The sequence below is a fragment of the Stegastes partitus genome, unplaced genomic scaffold (genome assembly GCF_000690725.1).
Source record: "Stegastes partitus isolate 25-593 unplaced genomic scaffold, Stegastes_partitus-1.0.2 Scaffold30, whole genome shotgun sequence".
Taxonomy (NCBI): domain Eukaryota; kingdom Metazoa; phylum Chordata; class Actinopteri; family Pomacentridae; genus Stegastes; species Stegastes partitus.
The window spans coordinates 1,219,266-1,235,329 of NW_007577761.1; the positions used below are offsets into that span (position 1 = coordinate 1,219,266).

General features: G+C 40.6%; 2 protein-coding genes across 3 annotated transcripts in view; one reads left to right on the forward strand and one right to left on the reverse strand.

Moving 5' to 3' along the window:
* Nucleotides 1–6,362, forward strand: tmem165 (transmembrane protein 165). Its single transcript, XM_008299404.1, has 6 exons — nt 1–301; nt 1,240–1,465; nt 1,576–1,751; nt 2,371–2,553; nt 2,769–2,874; nt 3,479–6,362. The coding sequence occupies exons 1-6, from the start codon at nt 158–160 to the stop codon at nt 3,553–3,555; spliced, it is 912 nt and encodes a 303-aa protein (XP_008297626.1). The 5' UTR covers nt 1–157; the 3' UTR covers nt 3,556–6,362.
* A 98-nt stretch (nt 6,363–6,460) lies between these two features.
* The window catches only part of clocka (clock circadian regulator a), a 43,313-nt gene continuing 33,709 nt past the window's right edge, over nt 6,461–16,064 (reverse strand). For both annotated transcript variants that reach the window (XM_008299384.1, XM_008299392.1), the window contains exons 22-23: nt 15,708–15,987; nt 6,461–13,773 (exon numbers count right to left, since the gene is read on the reverse strand). In XM_008299384.1, the coding sequence (XP_008297606.1) occupies nt 13,510–13,773; nt 15,708–15,987 (544 nt within the window). In that variant the 3' untranslated portion in view covers nt 6,461–13,509. The remainder of the gene's footprint in view (nt 13,774–15,707; nt 15,988–16,064) is intronic.

The following is a 16,064-nucleotide window of genomic DNA, read 5'->3' on the forward strand; positions in this document are numbered from 1 at the left end:
CTGAGTTGGCCCGGTCGGTCTGATCGTGACGTGTATCACCGAGGAGTCCCTCAAATTGTTCATGCTGCTAATATGAAGTTAGCCAGTTTTGTTGCCGATGATATGAAGTGAGAATTTGTCGCCAAAGTCGCGTTCGATCAGAGTCTCGGAAGCAATAATGCCTCTCTTGGTCGGCAGAGGAGACGGACGGGCCGATAGAAATGTGATGTGCGTCTTGTTTCCGCTCGTGTTGTTGTTGTCGGTCGGAGTTGCTGCTATCCAAGAGGAGCCGAAACCTGTCCAAGAGCAGCCCCCACAAGAGGTAAAAGCCTTTATTCCGTTGTCGTTACCTAAATGTTTTATTATCGTCGGTGGGAGACGGTGTTTGACGCCGGAGCTGCCGCCGCTTCCCGGCTACTACCGAGCTAGCAGCACATGCTAACGGAGGCATAGCTCACAGTGTTCCGGGTTAGCTGAAGTGGCTGAAGTTGCTCGTTTATATCTTAACGGTGTTAACAAAGTCAATATTTTAAGTAAAGTTACAGTGACGGGGGTGTTCGCGAGAGAGGTCACACTGACATAATGTAGTTTTGTTTACCTTTTCAGGACAGCTGTTGAAGCATTTAGCCTCAGTGTTAAGCTAGTTAAAGCCGACATGCACTGTTGACTCTTGTCAGAAATGAGTCTGTTTAACTAAAAAAAAACAATCATCAGTGTTTCCCAAATGTCTCGTTTTGTCCACAACCCAAATATATGACTTTATTGTCAGAGAAGAGGAAAGAAACTAGGGAATAAGAACCTGGAATCACAGGATTGTGGCGTTTTTCCCTTTTAAAGAACCACTCAATCGATGATTATATTACCTGCGAACTGATTGAGGACAAATCAGTTACTCGCCGCAGCCTTATTGTTTCCTCTGTTTAACTTTGGAAACAAAATTAATCTCTAAATTAGGGTCATGATGTTCAGAGCTGCAGTTATTAATCCATCAATTGTCAGCTGTCGAAATTATAATCAGTTATTTTAATAATTTGAGTGATTGTTATAAGGAAAATCAAGTCTTCATTCTCTGATATGTTTCTAAATATATATTTTTCTGCATTCTTTAAAGGAAGACATTGTAGATGTCGAATAGGCCAAATAACTTATTGATTAGTCAAGAAAACAATCATCAGACTAACCAACAGTGAAAATAATCATTATTTACAGCATTACCTCACTAAATAACATTTTGTGCTTCTGTGTTGATTCTCTTTGCAGAAAGCCCCAAGTCCCCATCCAATAGGCCCAGTAGTTTCTGAAGATGGCAGCAGCAAAGGAAACCTGGGTTTCATTCATGCCTTTGTGGCCTCTTTCTCTGTCATCATCGTCTCCGAGTTGGGAGACAAGACATTTTTCATCGCAGCCATCATGGCCATGCGGTACAACCGCCTCACCGTGCTCGCAGGGGCTATGCTGGCCTTGGGCGTCATGACTTGCCTTTCTGGTTTGTAGAAGTGGATATTTTGGTTTTGCACTTAATTATTATTTGGAGCAAGTCCTCTGTTGTATGCAGAATAATAATGAGTAATTATTGCCTTCCCCCTCCCTCCTTAGTGCTGTTTGGCTACGCCACCACCATCATCCCGAGAATATACACATACTATGTGTCCACTGCACTGTTTGCCATCTTTGGTGTGCGCATGCTGAGAGAGGGGCTGAGAATGAGTCCAGATGAAGGCCAGGAGGAGCTCGAGGAGGTGCAGGCAGAGATCAAGAAGAAGGATGAGGAGGTGAGTCGATTTTTAATTATAGCACTTAGAAATATGTTGTTATTTCTGACACATCCAGTTGAACAACTTCGGGGCAAATACAAGCCATTATGTATGACGAAGTATACATACTTTACATAAACAACCACATAGAAAGTCTTCAGAGTGAGTGCTGTTTCTCACTGGTAGCTACATTTGTCTTCCAGTTCTCACTGACTTACATATGGCTCACATTACTGTATGACTGGGAAGGCTCTGTCATACTGCTGCTGCTACTAAGAAGAAGATCATATGAGACTTACACATGAAAGGAGGAAAAGCTGAAAAGATGTATTTCACCTGTCAGCATGAATGTTTAAATGTGAAATTGAATCCATCCAAAATGAATACATTCATGAATCTATAATTGTGCTGAAGCCATTTTTCATCACCAGGTTGCATTGGAGTAAGAGCATTTTAACCACAGCTACTGTGAATGAAAGTAAAGTTGCCTGAGGGGGATCTTTTCTTTGTAATGGCCCATTCTAAACACTGATGGAAGTGCCCATGTACCCCAGAAATATCCCAGATGACTGATCACACCTCTTGTCACAGCTGAAATTGTGTCCTATAAAGTAACTGAATTGATATAACTGTGCAGCTCCAGCGGTCTAAACTCGCTAATGGGACGCCAGACGTGGAGGCCGGATCAGGAACTACCCTGCCTCAGGGAAAGTGGCACAGCTTCATCTCACCCATCTTCATCCAGGCTTTCACCCTCACCTTCCTCGCAGAGTGGGGGGACCGCTCGCAGCTGACCACCATCATTCTCGCTGCCCGGGAGGTTTGTTGCATTTATTTCTGTTTTATGCCTTCTAGTGTATTTTGTAATGTATCTGAATTCTTACTTTGAGTGGCTTCAGAGGCAAAAAAAAAATCCACTGTTGGTCATTCTGAGCTGGACCACAGTGGTGGTAATACGCTGATAAATTAAGATTTAGGAAAGTGTAGTGCAGTTTTATTCAGCATCATTATGAAAGGCTGTTTTTTATTCCCCAGGATCCGTTTGGAGTTGCAGTGGGTGGTACGATCGGACACTGTTTGTGTACAGGACTGGCTGTTATAGGAGGGAGAATGATCGCCCAGAAAATATCTGTCAGAACAGGTGAGATTGTGTTAATTATTCATTTTCTCTGTTTAGAATGTGGTGGGCTCAGATGCTTTAGGAACTTCAGCTTTCTCGAGGGGAAGAAGCAGAGCGGCAGCAGCCATGATGAGCGATCCTGTGAGCTCAGGACACAGAAACCCTGATTTTTAGATACTCTTCAGTGTCAGATTCTCTCATGGTAGAAGTGTAGCAAAAGTCATGTGTAAAAAGACAGCCAATGGGGAAGCCGCTCGACTCGAATATGTAGACTTTTTAACTACGAATACCTCTGTACACATTGAGAACTCTTTTTACATGTCTGAATTTGAATACAGATGAGCAGATTTTAGACACATTTCAAAACCTGATTACAGACAAATTGTGAGACGACTTTTGTAGATTCCGGTTCACATTGACAACTCCTTTTACACATTGACAAATCTCACTTCGGACAAACGGATTGAGATACAGACAGACAACTCTCCATACGCATGGACAAATAGTTTTGCTTCAATAATGCCCCCATAGAAAACCCTCTAACATGTTTTCAGTTGACATTTTAAAAGAAAGCTTGTGGTTGTTGATCTGAAATTGAGTTGATTTTCTTCTTTTCTTTCCATAGTTACAATCATTGGAGGGATTGTTTTTCTGGCGTTTGCCCTCTCTGCCCTGTTCATCAAGCCAGACGCTGGATTTTAATCGGAAGAAAGACTTTCAGGTTCACTCTGTAAATACGTGTATAAACTGACTGTAGAGAGACTGTAGTTTTGACTCAGTATGTGTCCAACAGAAAAGTGTGTCAGGCTAAACAGAGAGCCAAAGTCCTGCCCGACTTTCCTAGGAAGCCTCTGTTCCACTACTGTCTGTGAACCAGTGGGATTCCTCATAGAGGTTCAGGTTCACATTAAATAACATTTCCCTCGAGTCTTAACTTGTAGTACAGACCAAAGCCTTGTGGGAGGTGTCGACTGTTAACAAAAAGCGTTTCATTCTTTATCAAGTGCAGAAGTTCGACCTTTAGCTTAGAACAGAAAACCTTCCAAAGTTGAAGGAAACCTCTCAATGCATTACAGAGTTGTGGAACAGGTGCCGGCCAGGAGAGGAGGCAGGACTCTCTCCATCAGAGCTGCTTTCTCTTCACAAGGAGCGTGAGAGAAACGAGACTGAATTGTTACTGGTTGCAGTCCTCTCACACTCCACAAGGTTCCATGGTTCAGAAACTGGACCTGACATGCAGTACTTTTCCTTTCACTCTACAGCTAGGCACCAAGTTCATTTCTAAATCTCTTTTTTTTGGCCTTTTTTGTTTTGTTTTTAAATGTTTAATGTTTAAATTTTTTGTGTCTTTAACGTGAGCCCCGATGCTGTCAGGTGACTGTTGACACGGAGCTGTTGATAGACGGAGCTGTCAGAACCCTCCAGCAGTCGAGGCTGGTGTCGTTTCCACCTTCCTCTGAGTGCCGCTGTTTGTGCGTTAAAACCTCATAAGAAGTGGGTCGACTTTACTTAGGAGGGAAAATACTGAAAGCAGAACCAGCAGCACATAATATAGAACCTTTTTTTTGTGTGATTGTTTGATTTTAAGTTGAGATTTTATTTCAGGCACAAGACGGCATGAAAATATTTCCTTTAGTTTCACATGGGAGCAGTCTTTCAGAGAGACCTGGGGCTGGCTTCACAAAGAAAGACTTTGACTGAGGTTTAGATCTGACCAATAACTAATAGTTACACTTGAGAGCTACATGCTTTCTGCAAACTACAAAACATGGCTGACTGAACAACCACATCACACTACCTACCCGCCTTTGCTCTGACAGCTTTCGCTTCTTAAAGAACAGTTACAAAAAAGGAAAATTCAGCTAAGAATGCAACAGTACACACAAAATACATAAATTCAATTAAATAATTTGCAGAAAAATTCCAACCAGCTTTTAGCAGGTTATTGTGATTTTTTTAAAACAACTCTTCTCTTTCTGGTTGCTGGCTATGCAATGTTATCAGCAAACTGCATATTATGCACGTTTTCCTCCTTTTTTTTTAAATCCTGGGAGTAGGGTAGCTACGATTTTTTAGGCTGAATAATCAGTATTTATTTTTGTAAAATGATCTAACTTGCCTTAAGCCGGGCTCACACTACGTGAGTGTTGGATTGATTCACTCTCGTTTCACCCCTCTCCCAACAGGAGAAGAAATCTGGGGTCTTGGTTTGAAACACACAAGTTATTTGGTTATGTGGAGTTCTTAATCGCTCAACTTCTCAAACTACCCACACACTCGTCGGGCCTGCTGAGATAACATCAAATCTGAATGGGTAGAATTATCTAACTCGCGCCCGGAGCAGCAGTTGTCAAACAACACAAACCGTTCTAGCCCTCGAGGCTAACGTTAGCTACAGATAACACTGAAATCTCACTTCCAGTTCTCGATGAAGAATCAACAAATTGTTGACCGCATCCCCCCGAGTCATGAAACTTGTTTAGCCTTCTGCTTGTGTTTTTTTTTTTCACTGCAAAGTATTATTAGCATTACAGGAAGTTGTTGCAATGCAAACTCCATTTTATTTACATCTGCTTCCCCATGAGGTGGTGCGCTGCTCCCTGACTGCTCCCTGTGGCACAGTATTTGTAAAATATCCTGTTGTGTGGTGCTCCATTATTTTCTAGTCTTCTAGTGTGTGCATGGCAAAAAATTAGAGAAAAGAATGTGAAGTTTTTCTTTATGTGCAGGATGCAACTCAATCTTAAAATCTGTGTTAAATGATGTTAGAACACCTGCAGCGTGAGCCTGGCTTTAAACTCATTTTAGTCTGACAATGTACATCAGTCGAAACTTTCTTTCTGAAACCAGCTCCTGAACCACTAGAGTACTTCTGTGTCACTATACCTTGATATCCCTGCATCAGGAGAGCTGCTCTACAGCTTACTCATAGCTTACGTGGGCCTCTACCAGTGATAATGTTTGTTGATCGTCGACGTCGTACGTCCTCACGCCGGTTTCAGGTGCCGAAAGCGGGGAGAGCAAAAAAAAAATAAAAAATGCACGGATCAGGTCGAAGAAAGGCCAGTAATCATCTTCGCAGGTTGACTCTTCTTCTGTGATTTCCAGCGTAAACCTCACTGCCTCACACGTTGCTGCCCCGAATCACACATACTGACAGAATTTAAAAGCATGACAGGTACAGAATAAATCTCCAAGTACACAGTAGAAGCCACTCCTTTAAGCTGTGATGCACCTGCAGAGACAACACAGCGGCGTAATTCAGAAACCTGCATTACACCTTTTATTTAAGCGGTATCTATTTATTTAGCTTCATTTTCTTTCCTTTTAGGCGTACGTACTGTGGGAGATGTCACTGTAAAGAAGGAATGGAACTATTTTTTTAAAAGGCGAAAAGCTGCGTTGTCAATATTTGACAGGCTGTGCCCGGCTGTGAAATATTTCTGTTTGTCATACAGATTGGTTGAAATGCCTATAAATCTAAAATGCTCAATAAAAAAAAAAACTGTTTCACGTGTCGTCTGATTTCTAAATCCAAAAGTTGTGTTTGCTGTGTTTGAGCTGAACGGGACGCATCCTGGGAAGTAAAGGAAACAGAACACCAGAGTCATTTCATACGGTTTTATTCTTTTTTTTAATTTAAGGGGAGCAAACGATTGATGCGTTTGCCTTCAAAGGTTATGTCGTGTTTAAATTTATGAGTGGTTTTGGCTCAAGAAATAAATGCAAGGCAGCACAGATTTTGCAGGCACCTTAAGCGTTTTCATAATTCATAGAGTGTAATAAAAAAGTGCAAACACATAAAAACACACGTATGGGCCTACAAAATGTCCTGGGATGTATGATTTATAGCTGATTTCTGCTTTAAAAAGTTAATGTTTGACCTAAAACTGAACAGCAGGTGGCAGCAGTGGGTGCTGAAAGATACAAATCTCCAGTTTCTGTGTATTTCTAGTAGGAAAATATGAACTGAAGGGTTGAATACTGTAGGGGTTCATCTGTAGTCGAGCTTATGGAGCAGAAATTACAATTTTACATTACAATGCTGCAAAAAAAAAAAAAAATGGCAATACAAATTTGGAGTTAAATTGTAATGAGTGACTTTTTAAAAGGAATCTTGTTCCAAAAACGTCGTATTATGAGCTCATTTAACCACTGACTGGTGTGGAAATGCGATTAGATCCACATATATTACATTACATTTAGAATTGTGGCTTGGCAACCACATTTTATATTTACATTTAAAGACAAAAAATCATTTCCACCTTTAAGTGGTGCATAAAGATTTACCAAAATGCAATGTTCCTCTCACTATTCCAGAAATAAATCTACACTCATGGATTATTGTATCAATTCCAAATCAAAAAGTCACTCTAAAGTGGAAACGCCAAATAGCTTGTTACTCCAGGCTCTCACTGTAAGTTGAATATCACTGGTTTTTGTACTGTTGGTTAACAAAACAAGACTTCTCCAAATGGCGATGGACATTTCTTCACTATTTTTTGACATTTAAAAGCCCAACTGATTAAAACACAAAGAAAAAAAAGCTGCTAGCTGCAGTCCACCTATAATATATATGATATATCACAGGTGCTAAGCTGTGAAAAGGGGATGTTCTATGTTTTTTGATTTTAATACTGCAGTTATAAATTTTGGCAATCCGTGAATTAGTTTTTTAGCTTCCATCAAGTTTATAAATGTTAAAAAGTCAACAATAAAATGTTTTATTCCAACATAGCTGCAGCTGCACGACGGATCTGTAGAAGTTTTCTAGAAATGACGCAGTAATGGACTTATTAACCGCTCACAAAGACATTTAAAACCCTGTATAAAAGGCGCCTTATTAGAAAATGGACATTTCGAACCAAACCCAACTGTGCTATTTGAGCTGAGTCACACGCTTGTGGCCAAACCTGAATCAGTGTTGTCATAGCAGGTGCTGAAAAGCCAAACTCCTGCTCCGATCACTGACTGGGCTGTTACCACCGTGTCTTTTTTTTTTTTTTTTTACACCATTGAGGGTGCTGCGGCAGTAAATTTCATGAGCCAAACAAACCAAAAGAAAAAAAAAAGAAAAGAAAAAGCCACACAAATATGAACTGAAAGCGAAGAGAGAACACTGATAGACATTCAGAGTTTCTAGTGTGTACATCAGAACTACACAACATTTAACATAATGCACTGTGTCTTTTCATTTCGGGCTCACTTCCTGGAGTTTCCCTCTCTTTGGATAACAAAATATGTTCCCTCCTGTTTTTTGTTTTTTCTTTTGAGACTTGGTAATGGCCAGCTAATAACTTTAAAAGCCAGAGTTGCCCTTGAAAACATTGTATATTTAAAAAAAAACAAAATTGAACATCATGTTGTCTTTTAAAATGTCAATTTCCAGCATGAAGGAAAACAGCTTGACTGGCAGGTAGAGATTCAATACTGACACTGAATCAAAGCTTGTAAAAAAAAAAAAAACAACAACAAGAAAAAAACAATTGATACCAAGTCTTTGCATAACCACAGACTCATTCGTAACCAGCTCTTTCTGAGGGGCTTTGTGTGTTTGTCACAGTTAGTTTAGATCCTTCATACGTCGATTAAACATTGATTTGGAGCTTTTTAGATTGATTTCAAAGCAGTGCTGTTAATGTATTTGATTTCATTTATATATATATTTAATTATAGAATTCTACCTCCATGAGTTTTATACCAGCAATAGAAAAATATTTAAGTTCTCTTATTTACTGTTTTTCTTATCATACATTGTGCAAAGTCTCCCACAGACCTCTTCATGCAAAAATAATCCGGTTCTAGTGATATTTACTACATTCTTCTAGGTATATTGCACCTCCACAGTGCTGCTTGCATGCAGCACACGACCAGGTCTACTCTGCAGGGTTTGTAAATGATGGGAGAGAACTGCTGTCTTAGTTAAATACTGATATGTGTTGCTGATTTTTTAAAAAAAACAGGACGGGAGAGGAGACTCTGAGGTCTACCCATACTCTCTGCAGCACAGAAACAAAACAGAAGCGAGATCGGGGATTAGGGACTGTGTGGAAATGAATAATGGCATCAGAGGAAGGAGGGGGGTAACTTCTTTTTTTTCTTTATGCTGAAGGGAAGGTGAGAGAATTAATGATTTGTTGTGTTACTAAAATGTGGATCACTCATAAAGGTGCATACCCAATGGTTCAATGTGATTTATGGCCCAATAAAAGAACCAGTGTGTAGAACTTAGTGGCGAGGCTGCAGACTGTAACCACCTCCATAATCTCGCCCTTTCCAAGCCTGCAGGAGAACCTACAGCGGCTGCAACTTTCACATCAAAATGAAAAAGGGCCTTACTGGAGCAGCATTTGGTCCGTCTGTTCCAGGCCACTGTAGAAACTAGAGGCCGACAGTTACATCCCATAAATGGTATTTTTCTGATAATTTGTATATGTATTATTTTTTAAAGATGCATTTCTGATAAATCAGTTTTAAGATGTGCGACTGTCGCTCTGTAATCTCCACAAGTAGCAGCCTATAAACGCTAAAGGATAAAAGTTCAAAAAGTTTTCTTTGAATTAAGCGATAAAGGCATTCAGCAACGTCTGTATTGGACTTTGTAGGTTTCCAAATGTTGACATCAAAAGTACTGCAAATGTGTATCAGTTCTAAATATCTGTTCGGCCTCTTGTAGAGAAATGGTGGAGGACCTGCTCTCTACATAGACATAAAGGGTTCTGATTCATAGCTACAGGTGATTATGCAGGAATGAAAACATTAAAAACTACATTCCATTTTTGGTAATACACTTCCTTTAAATGTATCATATGGATCAGGGTTTAAGTCTGTTCTGACAAAACCATCCCGACCTTCAGTTTACTCAATTTCTGGATTATTATTCCGTTTTTTTTAATGTAACTGACACTCGACACTTGAACCAAGATAGCATAATATTACCGTCTGACGTAACATTTGGACTTAAAATGCATTTCTGTGCCAAGGTATTTATTAGTTCCTGACACTGGGAAAGTGGGGGCAAACTGTAAAATCTCCCAAAACTACTAGATCTCTTTAAGCAAATAACAGATTTAGGCTATTAACTGATGTAAAACATTTGATATAGGCGCTGTGAAAAAAAAAGTTATTGCTCCATTGTGATTTTTATCAGCTTAAAATCAGGTTTAAGTACAGAAACAGGGGAGGTCAACAGGACAGTCAATATAAAATCAAGTGTCAATAATCAAACATAAGGTTCACATCGCCTTCATCCTGATAATTTTCATATGGTCCCTTATTTAAATTGTCATGAATGAATGAATGAATGAATGAATGAATGAATGAATGAATGAATGAGCAGTACTGAACATACATTATTCAAGTGATGCTGGTGGTAGCATGTGACTTATACTGTGGGCGGATGAACCAAACACTCCAGGTAGGTTTGTATCATTGGATAAAATTTGAAATGTTCAGGTAATACATATCGGGAGCAGTCACCCAATTAAGTCTGCTAAACATCTGAAACAGGCAACAACAACAACAACAACAACAAACAGGAGCCAAAGTGAAGCGTCATACAAGCAAAGTTAGTTTTAGCGCAGTAGAAACAGTAGCTGTTGGATGTGATTTCTTCTGTCTGTCGGTGCCAAACTGTGTACACAACATCCCAAAGCACTAAACAGAAAGCGAGGGTTCTCTGCTGCTGCTCAAAGCTTGGACTGAATCAAGCATGACGTCTATAAATTTTGCACAGAAGACGAATAATGTTTTCATTTTCCAGTGATTGAAGGTGTTAAGTCAGACCTGGTTTATTTAGTAAAACTCAGTCTGTCACAATTTTACTGGAAGAAAAGAGACTAAATTCAACACGATATGGCACAAAAATCAGACTTAAGTATACTCATGTTATAAGGACTTTACGGGACTTTGCAATCACGGACACGAACAGAAAAACGCTTTAAGACATTTTGGACCAAAAGTCAAAGAGTGACTTTGTGGCCATGTGTTGAGCTCAGCCCATCGCTTCACACAGATGAAGAAGAGGCTGAGCTGTCAGCTCGATACCATCTGGCTGTGAATTCGATCAGATGGTGAGTAGGACGTCAGGCAAACCTACAGAGCCAGAATGTGTAGGTCGACTGGGGAGCTCGGTCTGCAGCGACACTCTGATCCCCCCAGTGTCGTCCTCGGTTTGAATTGTGACAGGAGTGTCCTAAATAATGAAAAACCACCACATAGCTCTACTTCAGGGTGGATTCAGTAGTGATTTCTAAACTTTATTTTAACCATCTAGCAGATAAAGCAGGGGTAGCCCGTATTAATAAATCTGGTGTCACGTTCTATGATAACTGTTCAGTATATTCTAATTCAGGCAGTCTGAGTGAAAACTGGATTTCTGCACCTCATCTTCTCAAACATCAGAGCTTTTACCCACATCAGAGTATAAAGAGCAAATAAGTCTGTGGTGGGAACAGGAACAGAAACAACTTTCACTCAGAAGAGTAAAGTTTGATGCCCATTTAAAGGCAGAAATGAATGAAGCTGTTTTTCCAGATTTCTGACTCCTGCAGCTTTAAAGGATCCTGGAAATGTTAAAGGCTGTCTTTATGGGTTTTAGGGGGGGTGGATTTGGCTTTATATTAACATTTTATATTTGTGTCCTGCAATAATCTTATCCCAATCATCAACTTTAAAAAATAATAATAACAGTTCACATAACTGCTTGTATCTGAAATGGCATTGACTGTTGACTATGCATTTCTCTTTTTAAATTTTTTTTTTTTTTAGCATCTTTTAGCTCAGTCATTTGGTTTTCTGGCAGCAGAAACTGTTTTTGGATGCAGTCAGTCCCCCCCAAAAAACTATTGTGCACTACCTGCCCAGCATCAATCAGCAGAAAGGCGAAGCTGGCATTCAGCTGCTGAACACAGTGGAGCACTGAGCAGCTGAAGAGTCATTTTCAGGTGTACACACACATACAGACTACTAACAAATGCTAATGTTGCTGTTTGCACATTAGTTTGTTACAGGGATTTTAAACGTGATGGTATACCAGTCTCACTGCAACCAAGTGGCCCAAAAATTCCATTAGTGCAGCTTTTAGTGAGTGAAGATGCAGTGAACCATCGCTGTAATGTAGCTGCTTGTATGAAGGAGTGACGTGACGGAAAGTTCACACAAGACAAACTCACAGATCACTCAGCACTGACTCATAGCTACAAGATGGAATTTGCAGTTGTAAGGAAACGAGTGGCTTCTTTCTGTCTGTTAACACAAGCTCACAAACGGCGAAGAGGAGATCTCTGTGTTGAGATAGTTTGGTGAACTCGTTAAGACGTTTGGTGTTCTGCGTGCTGTGTTGACCCAAATAAGTGGCTAAAGACTGGATGGATGATCAGCATGCCAATGAGGAAAGAATCTTCCTTAGCAACATGTCTGATTTTATATATTTTAATATTTCAACATAATTTAAAGGATAAATGTTTGTAGGTGGAATAAAGCATCTTTAGGTGCCATACAGGCTTTATGGATGGCTCTGAAATGGAGGGATCTAGTGATAAAAAAAAAAAAGAAGAAAGAACGATATGAAGGATTATGCGGGCAAATCGTACTGTTGCATACATTTCTCCTAACCTTGGTAGTTTCCATTGCATACACAATATCCGACTCACTATGAATTTAGAGTCTTGAGTGTTTGCATTTTAAGCACATCTAAAAAACCTTAAAAATACTTTAAAACATTTGCTTATCATTTTGACAGTTTTAGGAAACTGTGAAAATATGAGTCAAGGATTAAACAAACTGTGACACAACAAACAGCATCGGCATTGTCTGCTATGCAGACACACAAACAAACACATCCCCTGGGAGAAAGGAAGTGTGTGAAAATATCAGCCACTGAGCATTTTAAGATCTTTTTTTCTTAGAGTACAAGAAAAAAAGCATATTCAAAGCTGCAAATAACAGACTATGCATTTCATTTCATGCATCATATAAAATATTAGTTCTTTCTTTTTCAATATATTTACATTATATATTACACGATATTCTGTACAGTAAAAGTTCAATCTACACCACATTCTTAAAAATATTTTCTGACCCATAATTATTTTTACATGAAAAACAAGAATAGGAGAAAACATCCAAAACGAACAATCCTCTGGCTGCTCTGCAGGACGTCCTTGAAGTGAAGATAGAATCCTCACTGCTTTGACTGGAGAATTCTGCATGAAATAATCCTGTGAGGGTGACTAGCGCGCACACACGCACACACGCACACACGCACGTGGGCGTGCGTACACACACGTACACAAGCACACACACACACACACGTACACGTATACGTACACACACACACACATACAGACACTTTTCGAGGGCTGGGGAGGAGTGATGGGGAGTCCATTATGGGGATTGTGGCTCCCTGTTTTCTTGGAGGGAAGGCTTTGAGCCAAACCTGCTGCCAGAGCCACAGCGAGCCCAGTCCTGGGTTCTCTGCTGCTCAGGAGTTAAGTGCAAACAGCAAAAGATCCTTGTGAGGGAAGGGAAGCACGGCCTGCCCATCCAATCACCTCTCAGCCTCTGAGGCACGGTCCCAGTGCTGCGCTTTCAGCAGAACTCCTCCTTAGACTCCTGTCACAAAGACATCCGTGTGGCTAACTCCACTTCAGCCAGCTACTGTGGCTGCGCAGCAGGGCGGTCGGACAAACTATCTGCTCTGTGAGGTGCCAGCTGTTGCTGTTGCTGCTGCTGCTGCTGCTGAAGCTGTTGCTTCTGCTGTTGTAACTGCTTCTGCTGCTGTTGTTGTAACTGTTGTTGCTGCTGGAGCTGTTGTTGCTGCTGCTGGGCTGCAGCAGTGAAGGTACCCTGCTGCTGCAAAGGGAATGCCGCTTGCAGGATCAACTGGGTGGATTGGTTTCCATGAAGGAGCCGAGGAGCCTTAAATAAAAAATATAGATTAGCTGGATAGAAATAGCTGAAATTTGATCACAGACTGTATGTAAAAGATAGACATAGCCCCTGTAGGGTCTGAAAAGTGAAGCCAATGCAGAAGTGCCTTAAACCTGCATTGTTTCTAACAGCCAGCAGGGGGCAACTGTTCTGGTTGCAAAAAGAAGTTCAGCTGAACATAGAAGTGACCTTACATCTAACTTGGCCTGTTACCTTGTGGACATTGTCCTCATGAGTTTCAATCACTAGTTTCAAGTCTTCTTCAATGCAGCATGGTGTTCATTTAGTAAATGACAGTTCCTTTTAGAGTAAAAAAGTCAACCAAGGGAGGTTCTGTTTTCAAGTGGGGCTGTCTTGTCCTCGGGTTCTCAGTCAGAAAAGAGCAAGATGATGAGGATTAAATGTCAAACTGGGTGACATCACTGTGACTACATCCACCATGTACATTCAGTCTATGAATGGATTCACTGTAAAGCAAGAGGACACCTCTCTCACAACCACTGATATTGCGAAGCACACAAACAATTCTATAATTTCATTTAGCAGACACTTTTATCCACAGCGACGTACATCTGAGAGCAGATACAAAACAAGAAAAGACAAACAAATGTCTTGACAGCAAACCATCCATTAGAGCCAGACCAGTCTTACACAGTGCAACTTATCTCTATAGTGTTGTATCAGTGCTTGCTCAAGAATGGTCTGACTGCACCTCATCACCATTCTGCTATAGAGAGAAAAAAGCTTGGGATTGTTTATATTTCTTTCAATGAAGTTGTTTTGGATGGTGCAAAGCCCAGATGTAGTGACAGTGCCACTGCAAAAACGATGACGATTTCATTAGGGTAGCTAATTTCAAGCATGCCTGCCCTTTATGATCCAAATCAGCTGTGTAGCCTGCCATTTTCAGCATGTAAGTCGCTGCTTAGAGGCTGTTGTTGTTGTTGTTGTTTGTCATAGCTAAAGTGATTTGAAAATTGTAGTAGCGGAAAATAGCTGAAGGGGAGGAGAAATCTATGTGAAATGTACGCTGGAAAAGGGAAACTTCTACCAAAAGTCTACATTTCATGAGTCAGACTGGAGTTAGAACAGCAAATCAGCTTATCACAATGACATCTGTTTGCGTGCAAACTGGCCAAACTAACAAGAAAATTCAAGTCAGGTTTAAGTTTACAATCTCACCAGCACTTAGTTTATCCTCAAGACAGCACTAGACAAGTTGATTTTTCAGCTGATTTGAAAAAAATAAATAAAGGTTTTGTATCAAAATTGCCAAAAATAAATAAATAAATCGGCTGACAAATTGTTGTGGGCTTTTTAAAAACTCACAAACGTCTATATCAGTTTCTCTAAAACCTAGTAATGGTCAGGCTGCAGCATCTGTATGACATTCTGGACAGTCAGTAGTCTGAAGAAGTTGAACTGCAGCCAGAAATTCTGTTCCACTTACATTCCACTAAACAAAGCTTGAATGTTCTTCATTGTATTCTAATTAAAACCACAAGGTCTTACAAATGACTTTCTCCACCTCTGTGAACATGTCTGCAAAAATATTTAGATTTTAAGTCAATCACCAACTGCTGAGGTAGCTGATAAGGTAACAAAGGAAATCACAATTTATTCTTCTTTTTGTCTGTAGTTCTGTAGCCCTTTCACAGATAGTTGTACAATTGTCATTCAACTGCAGAGCAGAAGTGCTGTTTTCCATGTGCAGTGACATCACAGGCATATCTCCATTTTACTGAAGGAAACTGACGTAGACATTCTGTGAGTACATTCGTCCTTAAATGTATTTGAACTGAAGTTTACAAGCAAATTTTAAGTTGTCACCTCAACAGCAAGCTGCCACTACTTCAGTTCAGAAACATGAGCTTATTTTGTACAGAAACACTGTCAAGAAAGTGTCACCGTTTCAGTGTTACCTGTAGGAACTGCGTCTGCTGCTGGTTCAGTGGCGCCTGTCCTGGCTGCATGGCTGTGACCTGCGACTGCTGCTGTACCTGCTGCTCCTGCTGCTGCTGTTGCTGCTGCTGCTGCTGTGGTGGTGGCTGTTGGGCAATGCTGATAGTCTGTGTCTGGCCCTGCTGAGGAGCGAAGGCCGTCACCACTTGGCCCATAAACATGGTTGTGGGAACCATGACGGCCCCACATGCCATCTGTCCTGTCACTAGCTTGGTGAGCAGCTGAGGACCGGCGGGAAACCTGTAGGAGACAGAATGTGGGTCATGATTTCTTTTGCATATGAAACCGTATTGTAGCAACACTTGTGCTCAAATTAA

What these genes read in the sequence shown, in the direction of transcription:
- tmem165 (XM_008299404.1), top strand. Translation starts at nt 158, where the DNA reads ATGCCTCTCTTGGTCGGCAGAGGAGACGGACGGGCCGATAGAAATGTG. An exon ending in AAGAGCAGCCCCCACAAGAG is followed by an intron (nt 302 to 1,239) that starts GTAAAAGCCTTT and finishes TTCTCTTTGCAG; the next exon opens with AAAGCCCCAAGTCCCCATCC. An exon ending in TCATTCTCGCTGCCCGGGAG is followed by an intron (nt 2,554 to 2,768) that starts GTTTGTTGCATT and finishes TTTATTCCCCAG; the next exon opens with GATCCGTTTGGAGTTGCAGT.